At 39.4% G+C, this 25,725-nt stretch overlaps 1 protein-coding gene across 3 annotated transcripts in view; it reads right to left on the bottom strand.

Moving 5' to 3' along the window:
- Positions 1-25,725, bottom strand: part of SPECC1L (sperm antigen with calponin homology and coiled-coil domains 1 like) — a 142,406-nt gene that overhangs the window by 53,066 nt on the left and 63,615 nt on the right. For all 3 annotated transcript variants that reach the window (XM_045534215.1, XM_045534216.1, XM_045534214.1), the window contains 5 exons: positions 20,142-20,215; positions 18,628-18,803; positions 15,057-15,220; positions 10,780-10,871; positions 2,864-2,954 (listed from right to left, as the gene is read on the bottom strand). In XM_045534215.1, coding sequence (XP_045390171.1) covers positions 2,864-2,954; positions 10,780-10,871; positions 15,057-15,220; positions 18,628-18,803; positions 20,142-20,215 — 597 coding nt within the window. The remainder of the gene's footprint in view (positions 1-2,863; positions 2,955-10,779; positions 10,872-15,056; positions 15,221-18,627; positions 18,804-20,141; positions 20,216-25,725) is intronic.

Genomic DNA, 25,725 nt, shown 5'->3' with positions numbered 1-25,725 from the left:
AAGGCATCACACTTCTGCAGCATCCTTCCCATTAAAACCACCTCGACCTAACTGGGAGAAAGTATCAGACAAGCTGTCCCGAAAGGGCAAAATAACTGACCCGTATTCTTTAAAAGTGTCAAGGTCATGAAAGACAGGGAAAGAGTGAGAAATAGTTGCAGACTGGTGAAGACAAATAGATGAGACAACTAAATGGCAAGTGGGATCTTGGATTTGATCCTGGAATAGAAAAAGCACATTAGTGAGAAAACTGGTAAAATCCAAATAATTCCGTAGGTTAGTTAGTAATATTTTACTGATATTAATTTCTTACTTTTGATCATTGTTCTATAGTTATTCAGGATGTTCACATAAGGGAAGCTGGGTGAAGGGTATCAGGGAATCCCAATATTTTTATAACTCTAAACTTTTTTCAAAAGAGTTGAGAGAGAGAACACCTTAAATACTGATATGCATGTGGAAATGTACTGATGGCAACTTGTTTGGGGAAAAGCAAATATAGCAAAATGCTGCAGAATCTAGGTGGTTAAGTAAATGAAGATTCACTGTACAATTTTTCAACTTTTATGTTTTAAAATTTTTATCATAATACGTTGGAAAAAAATAGAAGCCTAGATGCACTGGTTTTTATCAAGACAAATACCAAGAACCACAGGGAAGAGAAGAAAAAAGGTGGGGGAAACCCTTAGAAGTTATATAACAGATATCATCAGACTATAAAGCACAGGAGGGTGGGATTTCTCCCTCAGTTTATCCTGGGAATTTTGTGGGTAGGGCTGGATCTAGCATTGAGGCAGAATCAGATTAGATCTACCCTTTGAGTAAAAAGAAAATTCCTATGAAATGTTTTAAACAGAAAGCTTTTCTTCTTTTAAATTTGAAAGTGAAGAGACGATCATTTGTAACAGGTCTGACTTTCTACCAAAACCTCCTAACTTTGTATCACATTTGTGGTATGTACCCTTAACATATATTGATTTTTAAAAATGCTCAAATTTTAAAAAGTAATTTTACAACTCTAGCCTCAAGTAATACAATTTAGACAGATAATAACAGTATGAATTTTCTTACAGAACATGACTACATTTGGATAACCAACTTCCTGAGACATGGAGATAGCGTCACACTGATGCTGGGACCATCCTAGCTCCCATCCACACCAGCCAGCTGCGGTGTGTGCTCAGCATTCTGGACTTCATAAGGTCACTGTGCAAGTGGGGATAGTAAAGACCTTCTCAACTACCTGTAGCCACAGACATGGTAGCAGATCTATGCTCCTCTGCTTAGGCCACAAATGCTAATTCACATACCATCTACAAAGATTCACTGAGGTGGTACCAGCCATGACCCTAGCCATTTAATCCAACTGCCAATAATACCAACGAGAGATTAGTTCCTTTATAGTTAAGATTTCTCTGGTCTGAAACACTTTCCTGCAACTGACATCCAGGCATGATGCTAAAATACATTAATATATTAATAAACCAAAAAAACATACCTATTATAAAATACTTAACTGGAAAAAACAACAAATTCTCTTATTTAAGTGTAAGTAGAACAAGAGGCAGCATCTTTTAAAATTTAGTAATGAAGCCATTGAAACTTTTAAAATGAAAACTCTAGACTGTTTTTTGATTTATACCAAGGTAAAAGAGATAATCAAGAAAGAAAAGCAGCTCAAGACAGGGCTCGGAAAGCCTTCTGCTCTCTTATCACTGTTTGGAAAACCACAGTGGCTTTTTATGGCCACAAATCATTTGGCTGTTCTTACTTTGGTAAGTGGCTCCTCTCTCTAATGTAAAAGATCAACAACTTCACCTCAGTGTGTCTCCCTCTCTCCTTTTTTTTTGCAATGTCTCGGCCAGGCCCATTCGGTTCTGACAACAGACTGCAGCGGAGGATGAGACCAGCATGAACGCAGACTGGCGAACGCATCCCCACTCCCCGTGCCCCTATCATGTGACACAGTGCCAGATGATAAAATGTGAGCGCCAGGAACAGACTCTTAATGCGTTTAGTCTTCTATAACCTTGGCCCACAGACCTCCCACACCCATTCCCCACTCACAAAAGCCAAGGTAACAGAAATAATTAGGTGATAGCCTTTGCCCTATTTCCCACATTTGCCCATTCCTTAGAATCACTTGGGGAGCCTGTGCAAATGGAACTTCTAAACTCCCTTTCCTAGACAGTCCACGTCAGTACACCTGAGGGGAGGCCCAGGATTCCGTACTTTAACAAGCAACTCGGGTAAGTTCAAGAAACACTGCTGGTGCTGGTTTTCCCTGGCAAACCTCACCCTGCTCTGACTGGACCACGGAAGGTGGGAGACTTGGGCTCTGGTGTCGGTTCTACCACAAATTGCTGTGTGAAAACCAGCAAGTTCCTCCCCCAAGGGCTCCAAGGAGTTGCTGGGCCTCATCTTCTAGAGTCTCAGCTCCCTCTTAGGACAACATACAGCACAGAGATGCAAGGAATGGGCTGTGGAGTCAGGCTGCCAGGGCCACTGTTCATTAACCATGTTTACCTGGGTGATTCAACTCCTTGAAGCCTCATTTTCGGTAACTGGCAAATGGGGATGACAATAATATTTATGCCAGGAGGAACTGTGAAAACAGTGCCTAGCAATGGTGTGCACTCTCTATGACCTATTATAATGTCATAAGAGTTGTCGTGAAAGATGCATTTATTAACAGCTAATTTCCCCACTTGTAATTTAGACATATTAGTAAACTTCTGATAAAAAGGTATACCAGATTGACTGAAATAACATCAAAAGCAAAGAAAATAACAATTTAGTTTGCCAAAGAAGCCAGAACGATTCAAAAATTGACAAAAAAGGTAAAATGCTGTGACATATGTACCTTGAACAGGGATTTCCCCATAGTTTGGTCTCTTATCTGACAGGGCTGCCAGGGGTTTGGATGTTGAGATTGGTCCACTTAAGGAATGCCTCTGAAATCAAAAGATAAACAGTATCAAAGTTAGGTTAAATCTAGTGCTGGGCCTCAGAAAGAAGGTAAATATTGCATTGAGTGAACATTTAGTTATAAATTTGCCTTAATTCCTTCCATACTGCTATCATAAGGCTGTAACAGACACGCTCTCGCTCTCTCTCTGCAGGCATGTAATGTGATCGATATACTTTCTAAAAATTTAAATGTATTATTATAACTGTAGATTCACATGCAGGTGTAAGAAGTAGCATTGAGAGATCCTCTCTGCAGGCATGTAATGTGATTGATATACTTTCTAAAAGTCTAAACTTATTATTATGAGATAACTGTAGATTCACATGCAGTTGTAAGAAGCAGCATTGAAAGATCCTATGTACTCTTTGCTCAGTTTCCCCAAAGGCAAAATCTTACAAATCGGTAGCAGACTGTCAAAACCAGGATAGTGACATTGACACAGTCAAGACAGAGAATATGTCCATCACCATGAGGATCCCTCTGTGGCCTTTCACAGCCACACCCTCCTCCCCCTCCCTGATCCCACATCACCGACCCCTGGTAACCACTGGTATTCAGAACATAATTTCATTATTTTGTTTCAACAGAATCCTTAAAGTATCACATACCAATTCACTAAATATAAAAACATGTTCCAAAATGAAATACAGATGTGCTCCTACTGTAGTTTTATTGGCAATGCATGTCCTGGCTCCACACAGATCTTGAATCTGTTACCTGCCCGCTAACTCCATTACCACAGCTGCCCTAGTGCATCCTGATTTCAATCCAGTACCACAGCAACGGCTTCGTCACTGGCTTCTTCATTTCCAGACTTCTGCACACACAAGCAGCCAGACGTAGCCACCACAAATACTCAGAATCCCTGGGGCCTCTGGTTTTGTCTCTTGCCACCCCTCCATATGCTTGGATACACCAACCCCGTCCTTACTACCACACGGGCCATGCTGCGTGCTTGTTCTCAAGCTTCATCCCCTCAGCTTTCCCCCAGCCTGTCCTATCTGCGAACTGCTAAACACTCATTTCATACCCCCAGCAGAAATGTGTGAGGGCTCCAGCCTCTCCACATCCTTGCCATACTTGATATCACGAGCCTTTTAAATTCGGGCCATTCTGAAGGATGTGGAGTGGGATCTCATTGTGGATTCAATTTCCATTTCCCTGATGACTAATGATATTGAACATCTTTTCATGTGCTTATTGGCCATTTATGTATCTTCTCTTGATGGCCAGACACGGTGGCTTACTCCTGTAATCCTAGCACTCTGGGAGGCCAAGGCAACAGGATCGTTGAGCTCAGGAGTTTGAGACCAGTCTGAGCAAGAGTGAGACCCTGTCTCTACTAAAAACAGAAAAATTAGCCAGGTACGGTGGCGTGTGCCCATTGTCCCAGCTACTCGGGAGGCTGAGGCAGGAGGATCACTTGAGCCCAGGGGTTTGAAGTTGCAGTGAGCTAGGCTGATGCCACGGCACTCTAGGCTGGGTGACAGAGTGAGACTCTGTCTCAAAAAAAAAATAAGTAAATACATATATCTCCTCTTAGGAAGGGTCTTTTCAAATCTTTTGCCCATAATTTACTGGGCTGTCTGTCATCCTCTTACTGAGATACGATGCAAGTCTTTTGTCAGATAAGTGTATTGTAAATACACTCTACCCTGTCTGTAGCTTGACTCTGCATTTACTTAATGTCTTTCAGAGAGGTTTTAAATTTTGATGCCAAATTTATCAATTTGCTTTTATGGTCCATGCTTTTTTATATCCTAAATAAGAAATCTTTGCATTCTCAAAGGTCATGAAGATTTTCTCTCATGTTCTCATTGAAAAGTTGTATAGGCCAGGCATGATGGCTCATACCTGTAATCCCAGCACTTTGGGAGGCTGAGGTGGGAGGATCGCTTGAGGCCAGGAGTTCAAGACCAGCCTAGGCAACATAGCAAGATCCGTGTCTACAAAAAAAAATTTTTTTTTTTTTTTGAGACAGAGTCTCACTCTGTCACCTCAAGTAGAGTGCAGTGGCATCATAATAGATCACAGCAACCTCAAACTCCTGAGCTCAAGCGATCCTCCTGCCTCAGCCTCCTGAGTAGCTGGGACTATAGGTGCACATCACAACACTCGACTAATTTTTCTATTTTGGGTCTCGCTCTTGCTCAGGCTGGTCTTGAACTCCTGGCCTCAAGCAATTCGCCTGCCTCAGTCTCCCAGAATGCTAGGATTATAGGTGTAAGCCACCACTCCCAGCCTACAAAAAATTTTTTTAAAAGTTAACCAGGCGTAGTGGCGCACATCTGTACTTCTAGCTACTTTTGAGGCTGAAGCTAAATAAATAAATAATAAATAAATAAATTTTTACAGTTTTAGCTTTTACATTTAGGCCTAGAGTCAATTTCAATTTTTATATATGCCATGAGGTAAGCGTTGAGGTTATTTTTTTTTTTTTTTCCATTTGGTGTCTAGTTGTCTCAGAAACCTTTCTTGAAATCCCCATTGGATTACCTTGGCACCTCTGTTGAAAATCAATTGACTGACTTCTGAACTCTCTTCTCTATTCCATGGACCCTAATGACTATGCTGAAACACATGTCAGCACCACACTGTCTCTACCACTCTAACTTCATAGTAGGTGTTGAAGTCAGGCAGCACAAGTTCTCCAAATTTGCTCCCCTTTTTTCCTCCCAGATGCTTTGGATATTCAGGGCCCTTTGCATTTCTATATCAATTTGTCTTGTCACTTTCTACCCAAAGAGCACTAGGATTTCAACTGGGATAATGCTGAATCTATACACTAATTTAAAGGAGATCTGTAAGATATTCATAATATTAAGTTTTCCAATCCATAAATATGATATTTCTTTCCATTTATTATTTCTTTAATATCTCTCAGCAATATTTTTATAGTTTTTGTTGTACACATTTTGTATACATTTCATTAAATTTATTGCTAAGTATTTCCATTTCCAATTGTTCATGCTAATATATAGAAAAACAAATGATTTTTGTATCCTTGTATCCTGTAACACTGCTGAAGAAGCTTTTTTTGTGGATGCCTTTGGATTTTCTACATAAATGATCATGTTACCTGCAAATAATGATAGTTTTACTTCTCTCTTTCTGATCTGTATTCTTTCTTTCTTTTTCCTTTGCTTTTTTTTTTTTTGCATTTTGCTGGCAAGAGCTCCAGCAAAATGTTGAACAAAAGTGGTAAGAGTGGATACCCTCCCCTCCTTGCTCCCAATCCTAGAGAGAATGCATGCAGCCTCTCCGTGAGGGATGATGTTAACCACATACCTTGCATAGATCTCGTTTACCAGGTTAAGGAAATTCCTTTCTATTTCTAGTTTGCTGAAGAGTTTTCACTATGAATGGGTGTGAAATTTTGTCAAATGTTTTTTCTATAGATACTGAAATTTAATGTTTTTTCCTCCTTTATTCTGTTGAGGTAAATTTTAACCTTGTATCCCTGGAATACACCACACTTAGTAACAGTGGACTATCATTTTCATATATTGCTGGATTCAATTTGCTAATACGTTCTTTTAAGCTTGCATTTATAATCATAAGGAATACTGCTTAGCAGTTTTCTTTTTTTGTAATTTGTCTCGTTTTGCTATCAGATAATGCTGGCTTCATAAAATGAACTAGAAAGTCATCTTTCTATTCTGTTTTCTGAAAGACTTTGCACAGGATTACAATTATTTTTCACAAAGGTTTGATTAAATTCACTAGTAAAACCACCTGGGCCTGGACTTTTCTTTTTATGGAATGCTTTTTATTTTGAAATAATTATGGATTCATGGGAAGTTGCAAAGATAGTACAGAGGAGTCCCATGTACCCTTCATCCATTTTCCCCCAGTGGTCTGCAGATGATGAATTCCCACAGCTTTTATTTATCTAACAAATTTTAATATTACTCTTTTTTTTGAAGATACAGAATTCTAAGCTGACAGTTGTTTTTCTTTCAGCATTAAAAACTGCATTCCATTGTCTTCTGACTTGCATAGTTTACAACTAGAAGTCTGTGGTCATTCTTGTCTGGCTGTCCTTAAGAGTTTTTTAATCATCACTGGTTTTTTCAGCAATGCCCTGCGGTGGAGGGCTTGGGAGGAGTGTTTGTATCTGCTTATCTTGATTTTCTTGGATCTGTGAATGCATACTTTTTATCAAATTTGGATAAATTTCAGCCATCATTTCTTCAAACATATCCTCCTTCACCCCCCATGACCCTGCTTTGTTCTAGACTCCAATTTCAAGTATGTAAGACCACTTGATTTTATCTCGTAAGTCAAAGCCTCAGTCCATTTTTTTTCCCCATTCTTTTTTCTCTCTCTGTGACTCACTATGGATATGGATAGGTTCTCCTGCTCTGTCCTCCAACATACTGATCTTTTCCTCTGTCCTTTCTTGTATCTTCTACTTCTCTCTTCATCTGTGCATGATGTTTCCCTTTATATACTTAAGCACAGAGAGCATATCAACATCCTTATGTGCCAATTCCATCATTTCTATCCTTTCCAGGTGGTCTGCATCTATTGACTGATTTTTCTCATGATTATAGGTCACATTTTCCTGCCTCTTCATTGTCTAGTAATTTTTTGTTGTTGCATGCCAGACTCCGTATTTTTCATTATTGAGCCTTGTATTATGTTGTATTCCTTTAAGAATTATTACATTGTTCTGGAAGTAAGCTACTATATTAGTTATCTATGCTACATGATAAATTTCCCCAAAATGTAGTGGCATAAAACAATAAACATTTATGATCTCATAGTTTCTATGGGTCAGAAAGCTTAGCTGGGTGCATTTGGCTCAAGGTCTCTCGTGAGGAGGCAATCAAGCTGCCTGCAGGGCTGCAGTTATCTTGAGGAAAACTGGACGAAGATCTACTTCCAAGCTCATCTACATGCTGCTCGCAAGCCTCAGGAGGTCTGCTTCCAAGATCTTATGTGGGGTGGCTCACAACATGGCAACTGGGCCCCCCAGAGTGAGTGGATCTAAGAGATACCGAGAGGAATACTCAAGATAGAAGCAAATCTTTTCATGACCTCATCTTCAAGTGACAGCCTTATCCCATCACTTCTGCCATATTCTATTCACTGGAAGAAAATCATGAAGTGCAGCCAGCATTCACCATGAGCAGACTACATGAGGAATGACCCCCAAGAGTTGAGAACCCGGGGAAGCACTCTGCCGCAGGCTGCCTACCACTGTTACTTATGGGTCTTCCTGGTCCTTTTGAAGCTTATTTTTAAAGTTTTTTAGATTGTATCTAGAATAGCATTTGCTCTAGAGTTACTTAGTTCCACTTTAAAGTGTGGTCCTTCAGGGGCTCTACCGAATGCTCCACCTATTCAAAGAGGTTTCTCCACAGTGGCTGCTGGGAACTCAAATGATCCCCTGCCCTGCGTGAACTGGGAAGTGCTTGCCTGATAGCTCCCCATTCCCGGGAACTGTTTCTTGGAATTTATGCTTGCCCAGGCTTGTGGGGTTTCTCTCAATGCATGTATAGACTGGCATTCAAGCAAAGACTCAATGGGACACCTATCAGATTTCTGGACCCCTTTCTCTATGTAGCTCCACCCTCCCAGTATTCTGCCCTGTATTTACAGGCAGTCTCTTTCTCCCTGAACACTGATTTGTGTCTCCTCAGATCCCACTGGTTTCCCTCCCCTGCTCCATGTGAGTTCCCACTCCCTGTACCACCATCTGGAAAGCGCCTCCAGGAAAAGACTGTGGGACACAGTAGGACTTACCTCATTTCTTAACTTTTGTTCAAGGATCACAATCACAGTCTTGTACTACTTGTTTTACGACGTCTGAAAATAAATGCTTCCTTGATTTTGTCCAGTGTTCTAGTTGTTTATAATGGCAGAATAATCCAGCCCCGTTACTACCTCATGGCCAGTAGAAGAATTCCCACCCAGGGACTTTTGAAAAAGTAATGATCCCAATGTTGAGCTCTAGTCCCTAGAGATTCTGGTTCACTAGGATGAGGCCTGGGAATTCATGTGTTAAAAACTCCCCATATGATTTTTTGTTTTTCAAAGAGACAGTGTCTCACAATGTTGCCCAGACTGGTCTCAAAGGAGCCTCCTGCCTCAGCCTACCAAGTGGCTAGGATTACCGGTGCATGCTACTGCATCCAGCTTCCACATGATTTTACTATACAATTAGGTTTGAGAAGCAATGTACTAACTAATCATGTACTAAAAAGCTACTGAATGTAGCTTGTAATTATTAGCTTTTTCAAGTTATAGAAATGAGATTTTTTTCCCCCATTTACAAAGATTTATAAAGTGATGCCTGGTATGTTATGAAACTTCAACTGATATATTATTTGAACTTCATCTTATTTGAAATTTATTAATATTTGGCACCTTTATTTTGCTTTTATTTATATCTTCAGGTCTTTCAGAAAAGGTCTGATTAACAGAGACTACACAAAAAGCACTAAATCTATAGGTGGAATATAGAATCCCCCTTACCTTCCTTTTAAATTAAGACGTAACATCTTGTACATACACAGAAACACAAAGCCACTAACTTGGAATACTACAAATGTAAAGGGAGCACACTTTTCTCCTCAACTTTACAAAGAAAGACATTCACTCCTAAAACACATGGCCACTAGTTAACACAAAAGTCTCAACTCAAAACGAAAAAGCTCCCAAACCCTATTTCAGGAAAGAGGTGCAGCCAAGGCTGCCTTATATCACAGGATACTGGGTTTTAAGCCATTTTTCCTTTGGCTACTCACACTTTTGTGGAAATACCCCACCTCAGCCACATCTACCAAAAGTGGCTGAATAAAATGCACAACGAGAAAGCCTCTTGAGAACCACAGAGTAACAACCACCTGTCCTGCCTCTGGTCTGCATTTCCACAATGGCGAAGAACAACTTCTGAAACTTATATATAATGCATCAGGAATGCCCTTGTGCTAGACTGTAACAGAACGGCTCCCAGTGAATCACTGTTAATTCATGCCTTAGGCGGAGTCCTCCCACTGAATCTGAGCTGGCCTGGTGATTTCTTTGGACCAAAAAAGTGAAACAGAGTGTCACTGTCCGAGTTCCAAGCCTAGGTCTAACTTCCATTTTCACGCTCTTGGAACTGGAGATACGCCAGGAACGTGCCTGAGAAGAAAAATCACTTGGACAGGGGAGTCCAGCCCTCTCTGGCTGACTACAGCTACAGGAGTGGGCCCAGGCAAACCCAACAAAGAACTGTCTAGCCAACCTAGAAAAATGTAAAAAATAAAATTCCTACTGTAAGCCACTTAGTTTTGAAATGATTTTCTATGCAGCAAGGGCTGAGACATGACAACTACATACTCTACTTAAAGAGGTGTCTTGGTGTAGTGATTAATAGCCTCTGAAGCCAGACTGCCCAGCTTGTGAATCTACTGCTTCTCAACTGTATGAACCTCAGCAAGTTACTTAACCTTTCTGGGCCACTGTTTCCACATGTGAAAAACAGGGATAAGAATAGTACTTAACACCTTATTGGGTTGTAAGTATTAAATGAGTTAATATTATAACCATTTGGAACAGTTTAGAGCACATGGTAAGCGTTCAACTATTACTAGCTATTATTACCATTAGAGTTTTTCAGAAGAATAACACAATTTACATTTATGTAATTTATCTCAATTAAAGATATTCACAGTATTTTAGGAAACAAATCCCAAATATAACCCTTATGAAGTAGTCATTTCCCTACCTGATAAACATGTAAATGACTCTGAAGAAATCTAGTTAACTTTCAGATTCTTAGGCCCCTAGAATCTTCCGTGGTCCCAGGCACTTACCTGCATAGGGGACACAGCTGCTGCTGGAGGGGTTTTCATAGGACTTGGACTCAGAGGCGTACGAGGAATTGCAGCTGCAGCAGGACTTGGTACTACAGAAACAACAAACAAGCCAATGATGAATGCATCATAGTACGATGGAAGCTTTCATAACTGGTCTCCACTGAAGGATGCACCAGATTAGCCAGTGCTCTCCCACGCCCTAGAAACTGTCTTGGCTGGTGCCTAACCTGTGCTGCACACTCACAGCCGAGCCCCAGCATACAGGTGCTTCTCCCCCGACCAAGCGGACTGCTTGCTTCCCTAGAGCAGTCAAGTTTATTTTCAACCCTGGTTCTGCTGGTCATTCCACTTTTGTTATTTAATTACACGATGTGGTTAAAGTGCTCCATAAACCAATGAAATCCAAGTACAAAAAAAACCCCAGGAGGAGTATATCTATAACCGCATGAGGTAAGAAGCTTGGCCTGCAGTGGATGTTCACTAACTGCGTATTAAGCCAGGTGTGGTGGCCCATGTCTGAGTCCCAGCTACTTAGGAGGCTGAGGTGGAACAATCACATGAGCCTAGACTCCATCCTGGGCAACACAGTGAGACTTGTCTCAAAAAACAAAACAACAACAACAACAAAGCTGTGCATTAAACAAAACAATGATGAACTCCTGCTCATCTTTCCTCCTGCAGAGTTCATCACTTCACACCTCATGCATTTCCCCACAGGGATGTGTAAATATGTTTCCATGTCAGTCTCCCTCTCTAGACTGAACTGGTGGAAAGTTGTTTATTCTTTTTCTAATTAATTTATTAATTTCTATGTACTTGGGCATAGCTCAGATTCTGGTAAAGGCAACATAAACATGGTTATTCCTTTGAAGCTGAACTGAATCGAAAACAAGATACACAAATGAACTCAGGAACATAACGCAATGTGGCAAGAAGCGGTAGATCACTGTGGACCTTTCATGCAGCCAGGTACTGATGTTTAGAATTGATATCTTTAGATGTATTCTTTTTTACTGAGATAAAATTCCCATAACAAAGTTAACCATTTTAAAACATACAGTTCAGTGGCATTTAGTACATTCACAATATTGTGCAACCATCACCTCTATCAAGTCCCAAAACGTTTTTATCACCCCAAAAGGTAACCCACCCCTTCCCCAGTCCCTGCAATCACCAATGTGCTTTCTAGCTCTATGGGTTGACCTAATCTGCATATTCCATATAAATAGAATCTTATATGGTCTGTTCTATCTGTCTTCTTTCAATTAACATAATGTCATAAAGGTTCATCCATGTCATAGCACATATTAGTACTTCATTTCTTTCTTATGGCTGAATAATATTCCATTGAATGGATATACCACATTTTATTTACCCATTCATCCAATGCACAGACACTTGAGTCACTTCCATCTCTTGCCTAATTGTGAATAGTGTTGCTATGAACATTTATGTACAAGTACAGATGCTCCTCAATTTACAATGAGGCTACATCCCAATTAACCCACCATAATTTGATAATACTATAAGTCAAAAATGAATTTAATATACCTAGCGCCTATTAAATATCATAGCCTAGCGTACCTTAAATGTGCTCAGAATACTTACATTAACCTAGAGCTGAATAAAATTATCTAACATAAAGCCTATTTTATAATAAAGTGTTGAATATCTCATGTAATTTCCTGAATGCTGTACCAAATATGTATTGCTTTTACACCATCATGAAGTTGAAAAGTCCTAAGTCAAACCATTGAAAGTCAGGGACCATCTGTACTTGTCTGAATACCTGTTTTATAATTCTTTTGAATATATAACTAGGAATGGAAATTATGGGTCATTTAGATATATTTTATTATAAAATAACATATTTGGCTTTTTAAAAAAGATCACTATAGAGGCAGACATGTCTTATTCTGCATTACAGCCTGTTTTATTAACATTTTAAGTAGTGGCACATTTTAATTTAGTGCAGACATTCTATCATCATTTTATTTTCAAAGCACATATATTTTATTGTTTTTTAGCTATGGGGTCTTACTATGTTGCCTAGGCTGGAGTACAGTGGCTATTCACAGTTGCAGTCATCTCACATTACATCTAACTCCTAGGCTCAAGCAATCCTCCCACCTCAGCCTCTCGAATAGCTGGAACTACAGGTGCATGCCAGCTTGCCCAACTTAAGGCACATATATTTTAAAGTCTCCTTTCGTCATGTTACCCAGAGGTAGTCACCAAAAATAGTTCCAAGTACATCGTTTTTGCACTTTAAGTGTAAATACATTTAGCTATCTACGTACTTTAAAAAAACAAAATAAGATCACACTATATATACTGGTCTGCAACTTGCTATAAAGGACTGCAGGTCAACTGTTTGGGTAGCATATTTGTAGAATGGGCTGCAGATATATTTTAACATTAGTACTTCAAGATCAATGTCATCCTTATTAAAAGATGCCCCCCAGTATCACCCCATCATAAAGTCAAAAATTACAGTCAAACCACTGTAAGTCAGGGACCACCTATATTTGTCTGAATACCTATTTTACAATTCTTTTGCATATATAACTAGAAGAATTATGACTATATTAATGGGTCATAATTGTCTTAATCCTTTTAATGGGCATTTTAAGCAACATCTAGGTTTTCCATTTTTTCAAACAATGCTATATTAAAAACTCTGTATATCTACCTTTATACACTTGTTGCCAGTATTATGTACGAGAACTTCAGGTTCTGTGACTATATACCATTTTACATTGGAAGATACTAACTGCCTTCTAGAATATAACATATACATGTGACTTTTGCTCCTATTTTAAATCAAAGAAAACTCATTTGTGTATAATCACAGAATATAGATTCCAATAGCCTGCTACAAAGTTTAAAGAATTTCTAGATAAAAATTTAAGAACATATTACAATTAATTGTTTTAAAAACTACATCCCTTTCCCTTTCCCAGAGCTGAGGAGGTTAGAGATGTGAAAAAGAGGCAGGTATGTGAGGGTGGGGAGGGCAAGCTTCTAGGCGGAGAGGAAGGGCTGGCCCTGTGTGGCAGAGCCTGGCTCGATCCAGAGCCCACGTGCAGTGCAGGACTGGGGCAAGCGGGGAAGAGTGGTTCAAATGAGGTAAGGGGTCGGCAGGGGCCAGATCATGCAGGCATCTGGGAATCAGAATTTCACCCCAACTATAGTAATGCAATTAAAAGATTTTAGGCCAGGCGAGGTGGCTCACGCCTATAATCCTAGCACTCTGGGAGGCTGAGGCGGGTGGATTGCTTGAGGTCAGGAGTTCGAGACCAGCCTGAGCAAGAGCAAGACCCCGTCTCTACTAAAAATAGAAAGAAATTATCTGGCCAACTAAAATATATATAGAAAAAAAATTAGCCGGGCATGGTGGCGCATGCCTGTAGTCCCAGCTACTGGGGAGGCTGAGGCAGTAGGACCGCTTAAGCCCAGGAGTTTGCGGTTGCTGTGAGCTAGGCTGACGCCATGGCACTCACTCTAGCCAGGGCAACAAAGTGACACTCTGTCTCAAAAAAAAAAAAAAAAAAAGATTTTAAACAAGAAAAGATCTTTCTGTCATGGAATAAAACAGGGAGGTAATCAGGAGGTTACTGAAATTAGTGGTTGATGGTGGCTTGAGCTAAAGGTTGTGCCACCAGAGGTGGAGAGGAGTAGATAAGCAAACACACCTGTGTGGGAGGCTGGATCGCCAGGACTTGCTGGTAAGGACTAGACGTAGGGGTGAGGAGAAGAAGAACTTAAGGAAGATTCCTAGATTTCTGGCGTAAGTAACTGGGTGAGTGGTGCTGCCACTTACACATAAGGAAAGGCTGATGCTGGGAGACAAGGGTTTGGTTTTGGACATAAAAGATGTCTAGAAGATACCTGAGTGTCAATGCCAAGTAGGCATCTGGATATACAGAACTGAGGAGCTCACAGGAAGGGAAGAGCTGAAGTTATGCATCTGGAAGTTTTTAGGCAGAAAGAAGATACTTATAGTTACAGGAGTGTGTGTGATCCACCTAGGGAGAAAAGACACATCTCTGTATGGGTTAAGGCACCAGTTTGAGACCAACACCTCTGAAGTCAAATACATCTCAAATTTCCTGTTAAAATGTACCTTATATTAAGTCTAATTCATCAATATTATACAAAAGTTAATGAGATTAAGAGAATAAGACGGTAAAGAATATCAAACTAGGCCAGAGAACACATGGTAAGTGAATACCACCACACGCCCATGGCACAAGGTACAGGAAATCAGCTACCTTGAGACGCACTGTCGAAGGACTTGATGAGGGTTTTGACAGTGGGAGTGGGCTCTGAGGAAGTTGAGGACCTTCTGCTCAGTCCCATTCCTTGCCTTAAGGCTGCCAAATCTCTCTCAACAGCATTCATGTAATTGTATACCCGGCCTCGCTCCTCTTCTTGCCTGAAAACAGTATTAAAACCAGAGCATTTTTACCTATGTACTAAAAAATACACATTTTCCCCTCCCAACTGAAAAGCATTAAAAAGTATCTTTAAATAATCGTATCAGTTGAGCTTAGTAAATTACCTGGTCTAATATTCTCATTTGCTTGGTAAATACCAGGAAATGATATTGAAATTTTTATATCAGGTTATCCTAAGTAAGTTAAATAATCATCAAATTCCATCTTCATCTGAGTAAGTGTAAGGTTAGGACATCAGTAATCAATTAGCAGTAACATGGAAGGCAGACTCTCCCGAGATCCTGACTCAGACCTGGGAATCTCCAGATCTGTGCTGCCCAGAAGGCCCAACCCTCCCGAGGAGCTGGGGGATTCACCAGCACATATGAGTAATTACACTGGCTCTGGCTAACATGTCATGCTTAGATGTGGAAATACAAAGAAGTGAAACCGAAGCCCATGCTCTTAAAAACAAACAAACAAACAAACAAACAAAAACCCCAAGAAAACTGCTGTAATCTCCACATAGAAAAAAACCTTAGACCCATATTAGTAATGAGTCCCCTAGAAGCTCGGTGTGATGCATCCTGAGTCATCTGAAAAGATCAATTCCATTTCATTTCTGGCCCACTCTAATTCACTGAGCTGACTGACACAAATGTTTTCACTTGGAATAAGAGTTTAATCGCAGAGTCTGTATGTGTCATATAACTATCACGTATGTCATACACAGACCAAAATAAAGCCAGTCCTTAGGAAAATTTATCTTTGGTGGCCATTTGGCTCTTCTGGCAGAGTCTTTTGCCTCAAGATGTACCACAGGATCTCAAGTTCAGCTAGTTGTCATGATTAAAAGTTTTAATAAGGAATCTATAACAATGATTATCAAATTTTTTGATCTTAGAACCCTTTCCATCCTACAAATGACTAAAGACTCCAAAAGCTTTTGTTTATGTGGGTTATCTTCTACTAAATGAAATTTAAACTACAAAATACATAACAATATTTAATTCATCTAAAAATAAAATGAACACAGGACTTAACATTACATATTTTTATGAAAAATAACCACATTTTCCAAAACTAAAGACAAATTAGTAAGAAGAATAACAGCACTTTACATTTTTAAATTATTTCTTTAATGTCTGGCTTAATAGAAGAAAGCTAGATTCTCATTTCTTCTGTTTTCAATCTATTGCGATATGAAAAAAAAGCAGGTCTCATATAGATATGTAAATAGAAAAGGGAAGAATATTTTAATAGCCTTTGGATAAGTGTGGTTATTCTTCTTTGATATTACACCAAAATGCAGCAAGTGGTAATAACTTAAAATTTAATTTCCATGTGGAATCTGAAACTATATAAATGAACTTTTCCTATTCTATCCATTAAAATCCACTCAATTTTGTACTTTGGATGTATCTTTTACCCATACATGATAATTTAACATCTTTCATTGATCAGAAGGAAATATTGGTTCACTGAGTTACACAAATTTTCCAAATGGCTGTCATTATACTATATATATATATATTTTAAAGTCACATTTGTTAATATCACCAACGATCTCATCAGAAAACTCTTTAAATGTGAGGAGCTGCCAGGCTCACCAATGATAGATAGATGTTTTCCAAAATCCTAATCCACTGGAATACCCACATTTTATCACTGGCAACAAATACGGTTAGTTGTTTTCCTTGAAGTGACAGGCTCGCTTAATCATTTGCAAGAAATATCTACCAAATACCAAAGTCTGAATATCTGCAGTTTGTCTGTCAGTCATTCTCAAGCAAAAATGGCATTCCACGAAAAAAGAAAAGTAGCTCAAACTAAAACAATCACGCAGCTTTTTCCTCAAGACAGCCCATACTTCGTTATACAGCAGACACAGAAGTGCTTTTCTCATACTTCCCATTTTGTCATATAGAATGCTAAAAAGTGTTTACTCGAAGACTGATAATTAGCAAAATTAGTAATTTATTGCTTCACCAAGGACATCTTTAAGTGAAATCTGCATTTTTTTCTTAAATGCAAGTGTGTGGCAAAGAATACAATGACCATCAGTGCAATTTGGTGCCAAGGCCTTGATCCACCAACAGTTTACACTTGCTTTTCACTCTCAGTGCCAAAGTCTACCCAGTGAAAAGGGCAAACCGCATGACGGTATTATTATGAACAGTTTAACTCGTAGACCCCCTGAAAGGGCCTTAGCCCAGCAATGTGCAGCTCTCACTGGGAGAACTACTACTCTACAAGGTACCACCCTCTTTCAAAAGGTTCTTCTTTTAAATATGTGTCTCAAGACTGATGAGCTTCTGAGATCCAATGGAATGATCCTTTAAGAGTAGAATTTCATTCAATTATTCACTAGAGAATAAAGATTTCTGATACACTATTCATTTAACAACACACAGGAAAAAAAGTAATGCAATACAAGTTTTATACAAATAAAGAAACAATAATCTGCCTCATTTCATGTTCTGCTTAAGGAAGCCAATGAACAATGCTTAGCAATACTTTTCTCTGGGCCATACACTAGAGCTGGGCAATGATAACATAAGGTAGGTTTTAAAAGATACTCTGTTAGTTTTTGAATTTTTTTCCCTATACCTACTTAAGAATTACTTAAAGTAAGGAATAATCAAATTCTTAATAAAAACCTCAAAGGGCCCCCATCGTAGATGGAGTATCACTGTGGAGCTCAGAGCACATCACAAATGTCATTTCATCTAATAATTTTTTCAAGTTTCCAACAGTCTCTGCTAGATGGGGTGAAAAATACTATCGTGGAGATTCATACGGTTATATGATAAAACAAGTGAAAACTCCTCAAGTGAGTGACGGAGAGAAACTCACCTACATTCTCTACTTGGGACTCCACAAATACTAAAGTATACTGAGTATTACCCTGAGCACTCTGCAGATATTATCTTATTTAATCCTTTCAACAATACTGTAAAACAGGCAGTAGTGCCTCCACTTTAAAGATGAGAAAACTGAAGCTCAGGGAAGTTAAGGTTCCTGACCAAGATCACACAGCTAGTAAGAGGCTCCAGAGTCCACAACTTCATCACAAGGCTAGAATCTGAAGATACTTCTCTTCATGTTAGTTCACATGGCTGGACTGTGAGGACAGGGGAAAGGAGAGAATATGATGTACCCTATGCCAGGAGCATTCTGGCTCCCTCCAGAGCTGTGGCGCTGACAATACCTCTGAAAGACCCATATAGACTGCACTATTTTACATGTATCATAAAATGAGGCCCAGAAAAGTAGAGTAACTTCCACCATATCCAAACTTACTAAGTGTCAAATTCCACACTCTTTCCGTAATACCACATCACAAAATTGGGATTTAAGCGTTCTCTACTGAAAAATAAGTACACATTGGTTTCTCAGAACATACTTGCGTGACTTTATTTCCTCCAATTCTTTTGTGAGTTTCTCATTTTTTTCTTGAGCTTCGTGTAACCGGCGCTTCAGATCGCCAATCTCCTCTTGCGCTTCGGATTTAATGTCATTTGCAATGACTACTGCAGTCTGCAGATCAGCTTGAAACTGCCGCCATTCTGCAGATTCTTCCTATATTAAAAAACTAACTTTTTATTTCCAAAAGAGAGCAATGAAGATTTATTTAAAAGCAATAAAATTCGTTTCTGATTAGATTGCTACAATGCACTGTACTCCCAAATGATGATTAAATTTTTTTATCCCAGAGAATTGCTATTACCTATTTCTAACAGGCAATGCAGCTATTATTAGTGAACTTATTCTTAATGAGGAAAAGGTTTTCTAGCTGATCTGCCTACTGGGGCATCAGGCACTCAGTACTCAATAAATATTAATGAAACTAATGTCAAGCCTCCCTTCCTCATGCAAGTCTCAAAGTCAGTCTTATGAAAATAAACATTATCCAAAATTTACAAAGCTTTACCTCTGAAAAGCTCAAGAAGGTATATTAATGGTATGTGAACCATACAGTAAAAAACTATAAATATCCTGACATCAAAGACTAAGAGGAGGGAAAAAAAAAATCAAAGAAAAGGAAAAGGAAGAGGAAGCCAAAAGAAAAACAACAAACTCAATATAGGCAGACAAAATTATACAAAGAGGCTGTAAGGAACTGTATGGTCTGTTGCTTCCCACAGCCATGGAGGATGCGGGTGCGGCTGGGTGGGAAGTCTCCCCAGGGCCTCACCTCCACTAGAGCCACAGCTGGGCCACGCCTGAACCCAGTTCCCCCTTGCCCCCAAAGCGATTTTCTGACATCAGGAAGGCAGCCTGAGAACTGTGGCATGACCCAAACTGTAAGATTAGCTTTCTCCCCACTCTAGGCATTATGGCGGCCCTGCTGTTGGCAAGCTGACTGAATCCACAGAATAAAGAAAACAAAAATCATAGGAAAGCAGCTTAGTTTGGGATACTTTATCATCCAAAGGTAATAAACTTTCTTTTCAAAATATAACACTTGTTTCCTAAATCCATCTTTCTAAAATTACCACCCATAAATTACCACAGGTTGAGTATTCTTTATCTGAAATGCTTGGGACCAGAAATGTTTTGGATTTTGGATTTTTTCAGATTTTGTAATGTTTAGATTATACTTACCAGTTGAGCATCTCAAATCCAAAAATCCATGAGCATTTCCTTTGAGCATCATGCCAGTGCTCAAAGTTTCAGATTTTGGAGCATTTCAGACTTCAGATTAGGGACAGTCAACCTGTAGTACATTCTCCTACCCCAAATCTAGCACTAGTCCCAATTTGAAACAATAGCATTTGCTTTCTGCCCAAAGCCCAGTGGGGCCAATATTACCATTGCATCTACAGCTTAAGATAAGTGATAATGCGGTCAGTGACTACACCTCAAATGTCAAAAATTACGTTTTCTAACAAGATCATACATGAAGATTTATCCTACCCGAAGTCTCCTGTGTAGTGTCTTGATTTCTCTTTCCATGTCATGTTTTTGGTCCTGGAGCTTTTTAACTGTATCTGAAAAGACCACCAAAGTTTAAATATTTATTCTTATAGCTGTGTTCCAAAGAAACAAGATAAAGAGAGGAGGTACTTAAACATGAAATTCAAAAAAAGCTATCCTGCCCAAAGACTTTTAAAAAATTTTTAATAGAAAATTTTAAAAGGAAAAAGGAATATTCAGTCCAAGTATTAACCAATATTACATTCTAAGGAAAATACCAAGTTAAAATCACAATTTCTGGATGACTTCCTTCCTCAGTGTCTTAATTCTGAAACAAAAAGTTAAGTAAATCAATTGTCAGAAACACACACATTGTTGGCACATAACCAATCAAAACCACATTGACTGCTATTAAAATGTGAACTTTCAATCATAAGGGTTATTAATCTAAAGTATTTATGAAAGCATGACTTCCTTTACACAGTGGAATACCAGAAAACTGGTAAATTAGTAAAATTAATTATACAAATAATTATATAACACCTACGGGAGCTGCTTTTTAAATTAATTCTACGGAAAATCTTTTTTACAAAGGAATGTATTTACAAAGTAAACCAATAACTCCTCAAATTATTTCTTATATAACATGAATTTTTTAGAGCAATTTCATTCACTTTGTAAAAGTATTTAATGGACACCAGTAGGATGGCAAGTACTATTCTAGATAGATTGGGGACACCAGGATGAAGGCCCAGCACAGGCCAGTCCCCTAGAAACCAGAAATGTAAGGGGAAGTCACATTCTCCTTGGAGGTTCTGCTCTAAAATACATGCACAAGGGAGAAATGCCTTAGGAAGGTGCCATGCTGGTAGCTGCTGTTCAGTAAATCTCTCACAGCTGGTTACTTGGACAGCTCAGGAACCAGTCACTTTTTGGTTCAGTGCCAGAAGAGGTCCTTACATCCACCTGGTGACAAATCCTTCACTCTGATTTTACCTATAACCCCTGCCCCAGTAGATAGCTGCCTGTTCTCAGTGTTCTGACTCTGCCTTATACGCAGCCTTGTAATGTGCTGCTGCCGGCAGGATCACATCTCTTTACACACCCGTCTCTACCAGTAGGCTGACAGTACCTCGGAGGCAGAAGCCATGTACCTGGCACATGGTAGGCCTTTAAAGTGGAATAAAGGTGTAATTACGCAAGCTAATGGTAACAGTAAGAAAAAGCAATACTGAAATCATTACCGAGGGGGTTTTTTGCTAGTATCATATTGACAGAATTTATTTGTTGTCAGGGACATCGTAACCACAGACACTGGTGTTTCTGAGTAGATGACACTCTTTCCCATTCTGAATGCTTAGTAGCAGGGATTCAGCACAGTGAACACCTGAATGCAAGGACACATATAAGCAAGAAAATCTTCCCCCAGATAACAAATTCTTAGCTTTTAATCAAGACCCTAAAGTGGCCAAGTGCGGTAGCTCATCCCTGTAAACCCAGTGCTTTGGGAGGCTGAGATACAAGTATCACTTGAGGTCAGGAGTTCAAGACCAGCCTGGACAACATAGCAAGACCCCATCTCTTATTTTAAAAAAAGAAAAAATTAGCCAAGCGTGGTGGTGGCACACGCCTGTAGTCCCAGCTACTCAGGAGGCTGAGGTGGGAGGATCATATGATCCCAGGAGTTTGAGGTTACAGTGAGCTATGATGGGGCCACTGCACTCCAGCCTGGGCCCTGTCTCTATTTAAACAAAGACTCTAAAATATAGATATGTTGTTGTTTTAGAAGGCTCATCACCTTCCTCATCCTAGTTCCATGAGGAATCTTCATTTCTGAAATCTTTATACCATTATGCCTTTCACTTAATGCTGGTTAGTTTGTGTTCTGATACTTTTAAATGGCATGAATTCACTTCAGGAACAACAAAAGCCTAGAATATTTATAATAATTATATGTACAATAATTATTACAAATATACAGTAATAATAATGTTATCTAAAGCTGTATAAAAAATGAGATAAAATGTTGGGGGGAGCAGAGAACAGGCCAATTCTGGTAGCCAGTAGTTAACTTTCTCACATTCATTGCTCCAAAATTGTTTAACAAAGTCAAGGCCTATGAAATAAAAAGGGCTCAAAATTTACTCATTAATTCAATAAATGTCATATTAAGTATTAACTTTGTACCAGGCTTTTTTCCAGGTGCTGAAAATATAAAGGAAAGAAAAAGATGTAGTCCTCATCCTCTTGGAGACAGGAAGGCTAGCAAAGCAGCACTTCATACACAAAGGATTAGCCTTTAGAAGTCTGTCTCAGGTACAAGCTACTTCAGACTACATTTAAACTTGGAGACTAAGGGTCAAATGAGCCATCCAACCTGGTTAAGGGCAAAGCAACCACCAAGCTCAGTGGGTGAGTCCACTACCCTGATCCTCATCTCTGGAGGCAAGGGCAGCTCTGGAACCAACAAGGGAACATGGCTTCTCATGACATCACACATGCATGGATTCAGGGTTTCACTGGCATTATCAGACACAGATAAAGAGTAAGGACAGAAGTTCCAGTTTTGGTGAAATAGTTCTAATGTTGAAAACACTAGAAGTTATGCCTTTCATTTATACTATACCCATTTTTATGCAAGAAATATATATATACATATACTTTTTTTTTGAGATGGCGTCTCATTCTGCTGCCCAGGTAGAGTGCAGTGGTGTCATCATAGCTCACAGCAACCTCAAACTCCTGACCTCAAGCGATCCTCCCGCCTCCGCCTCCCAGAGTGCTAGGGTTATAGGCGTGAGCCACCATGGCCAGACAAGAAATATTTTATAATTAAAACAGGTAAGCAAACAAATAATGTTAGGAGTATTATCTCTCTTGAAATTTTCTAAAAATTGTTCTCTTTTTTTGTCTGGTCACAAAGGACACATCTACTTATCTTTAGACATAATTCACACAAGACAAATGTCAGCAAACTTTACTACAGCTCACTTATAACATCTGGTGTCTTGATCCTCAGGTAACATTTAAACTACATGACCAGGCCGGGCGCAGGTAGCTCACACCTGTAATCCTAGCACTCTAGCCTGGGCAACAGAGTGAGACTCTGTCTCAAAAAAAAAGAAAAAAACCTACATGACCATCTTAGCCTGATCATAAAATCTCAAATTGCATTCATTTCTTTTGTTCTTATCCTTTTTTCTTTATTGACCTCTTCTTTCATAGCCATAGAATTCACATAATCGCTGTTCCTTAAACAGCACTTTCCTGCCCCTGGCACTACATATTTAATATTGTCACATCTTACTACTACTTCTTTTAAATAAAAGGGAAGCTGGCAGCCAGTGGGTATATTTAGACAGAATAAAGTGCATTAAAATTGTCTCTAGGGAATTTGATTTAAAACTTTACAATCATGCCTGTACTTTCACTATAAAACAGAAAGTATTAAAAATGACAACAGGCTTTTCCTCCCCGGAAACAAAGGAGTTTGTGTCTAAGTTCTCACTGTGAAGACTAGTTAGCAAAACTGCCATCTAGCAGGATTAATAATGGTCTCACAAGAAGGCAGCATTACTCTTCAACCCTAGAACCTCTAAAAGCAGTTTCCTTCCTCTTCAGTTTTCCTTGTATACGGGACACTGCCACCTACTGTTCTCAACTAAAAAGCAACATTCAATTCTACAACAAATAGAAAAGCTACTATGATCTCCTTTTTTAAAAATTACAAATTATAACTCAATTCTTACAATGTTATTTTTATTCTAGAAATCAGATAAATTGCTACTCTCAATGTTATTAGACCAACTTTGTTCTGAACAATTCTGGGCACTGCCCTACTTGTTTAACAACGGAATTCATAATCTTACCACCACCAAGGACCTACCATCCCCGACAAATCAAGAATAATCCATTCTGGCTCTGGTTATATATGCCCATCAATCATGCAGACGTTATCAGGCAGCTACCATGGACACAAGATCAATCAACCTGTGATTCTTGAAGGTGTAAAATAATTAAAATCCAGAAACCTTTTCTGTCCTCTAAATTCCTAGAAAACTCTTTTTTCTTTTTTTTCTGAGACAGAGTCTCACTCTGTTGTCCGGGCTAGAGTGCCGTGGTGTCAGCCTAGCTCACAGCAACCTCAAACTCCTGGGCTTAAGCAATCCTTCTGCCTCAGCCTCCCAAGTAGCTGGGACTACAGGCATGCGCCACCATGCCCGGCTAATTTTTTCCATATATTTTTAGTTGTCCAGCTAATTTCTTTCTATTTTTAGTAGAGATGGGGTCTTGCTCTTGCTCAGGCTGGTCTCGAACTCCTGAGCTCGAAGGATCCACCCGCCTCAGCCGCCCAGAGTGCTAGGATTACAGGTGTGAGCCACCACGCCCAGCCTCCTAGAAAACTCTTTTGAGTACTGGCAACAGCCCTTAGGCAGTCTTGCATCTGATCAAGTACCTCCAACTGAACTGCAGGTGAAATTTTTAGAGAAAAGGAAAAAACAAGAGTACCCAGTCTGTTAAAAACCACACCACATTGGCCGGGCATGGTGGCTCACGCCTGTAATCCTAGCACTCTGGGAGGCTGAGGCGGGAGGATGGCTCAAGGTCAGGAGTTCAAGACCAGCCTGGGCAAGACCGGGACCCTGTCTTTACTGAAAAAAAAGTAGAAAGAAATTAGCTGGACAACTAAAAATATATATAGAAAAAATTAGCTGGGCATGCGCCAGCATGCCTGTAGTCCCAGCTACTCGGGAGGCTGAGGCAGAAGGATTGCTTAAGCCCAGGATTTAAGGTTGCTGTGAGCTAGGCTGACACCATGGCACTCTAGCCCGGGCAACAGAGCAAGACTCTGTCTCCAAAAAAAAAAAAAACCACACACACAAAAAAACCACACCACAGGGGCAGGGCACCGGGGTGGGCAAGGTGTCCAGGCAGCCAGCCAGAGCTTTGTCCCTAACCCAGAATTCCTGATATAGAAGAGGACACACTTGAGTTTCAAATGAATGGTTTGCTATTTTTATTTTTCTTTTCTCTTTGATTTTTTTTATCCATTTTTATTTTCCCCCAAAAAAGTAAATATAATTTTCCCCCCTTAATTCTAAAAGTAATGCATGCTCACGATAAGACGTATAGAAAACAGAGCTGGGCATAGTGGCAGATGCCTGTAACCCCAGCCACTTGGGGGCTGAATTGGGAGGATCGCTTGAGCCCAGGAGTTCAAGACCAGCCTGGGTAACATAGCAAGACCTCAGCTCAAGGAAGTATGGAAAACAGAAAAAGGTAATAAAAATAAGATTACCCATTATTTGCATTTGGCATATATTCTCTCAGACTTCATACATGTGCATAATTTTTAAAGAAAAAATTGGATTATACTATTTATACTGCTTCATAAGCTTTTATGCTTAGCAGTAAGTAATGAACATCTTTATCAATAAATAAAGATCTACAGCACCATTTTGATGGCCACATAACAATCCATCAATTGGCTATATCATGATTTGTTTAACAATCTCCTAGTGTAAAGACAGTGAATGTCTTTACACTATTGTCCAGATACTACCTGAAGATGCATTTCTAGAGT

Source organism: Lemur catta, chromosome 21, assembly GCF_020740605.2.
Source record: "Lemur catta isolate mLemCat1 chromosome 21, mLemCat1.pri, whole genome shotgun sequence".
Lineage (NCBI taxonomy): Eukaryota > Metazoa > Chordata > Mammalia > Primates > Lemuridae > Lemur > Lemur catta.
This window is presented reverse-complemented; position numbering and strand designations above follow the sequence as displayed.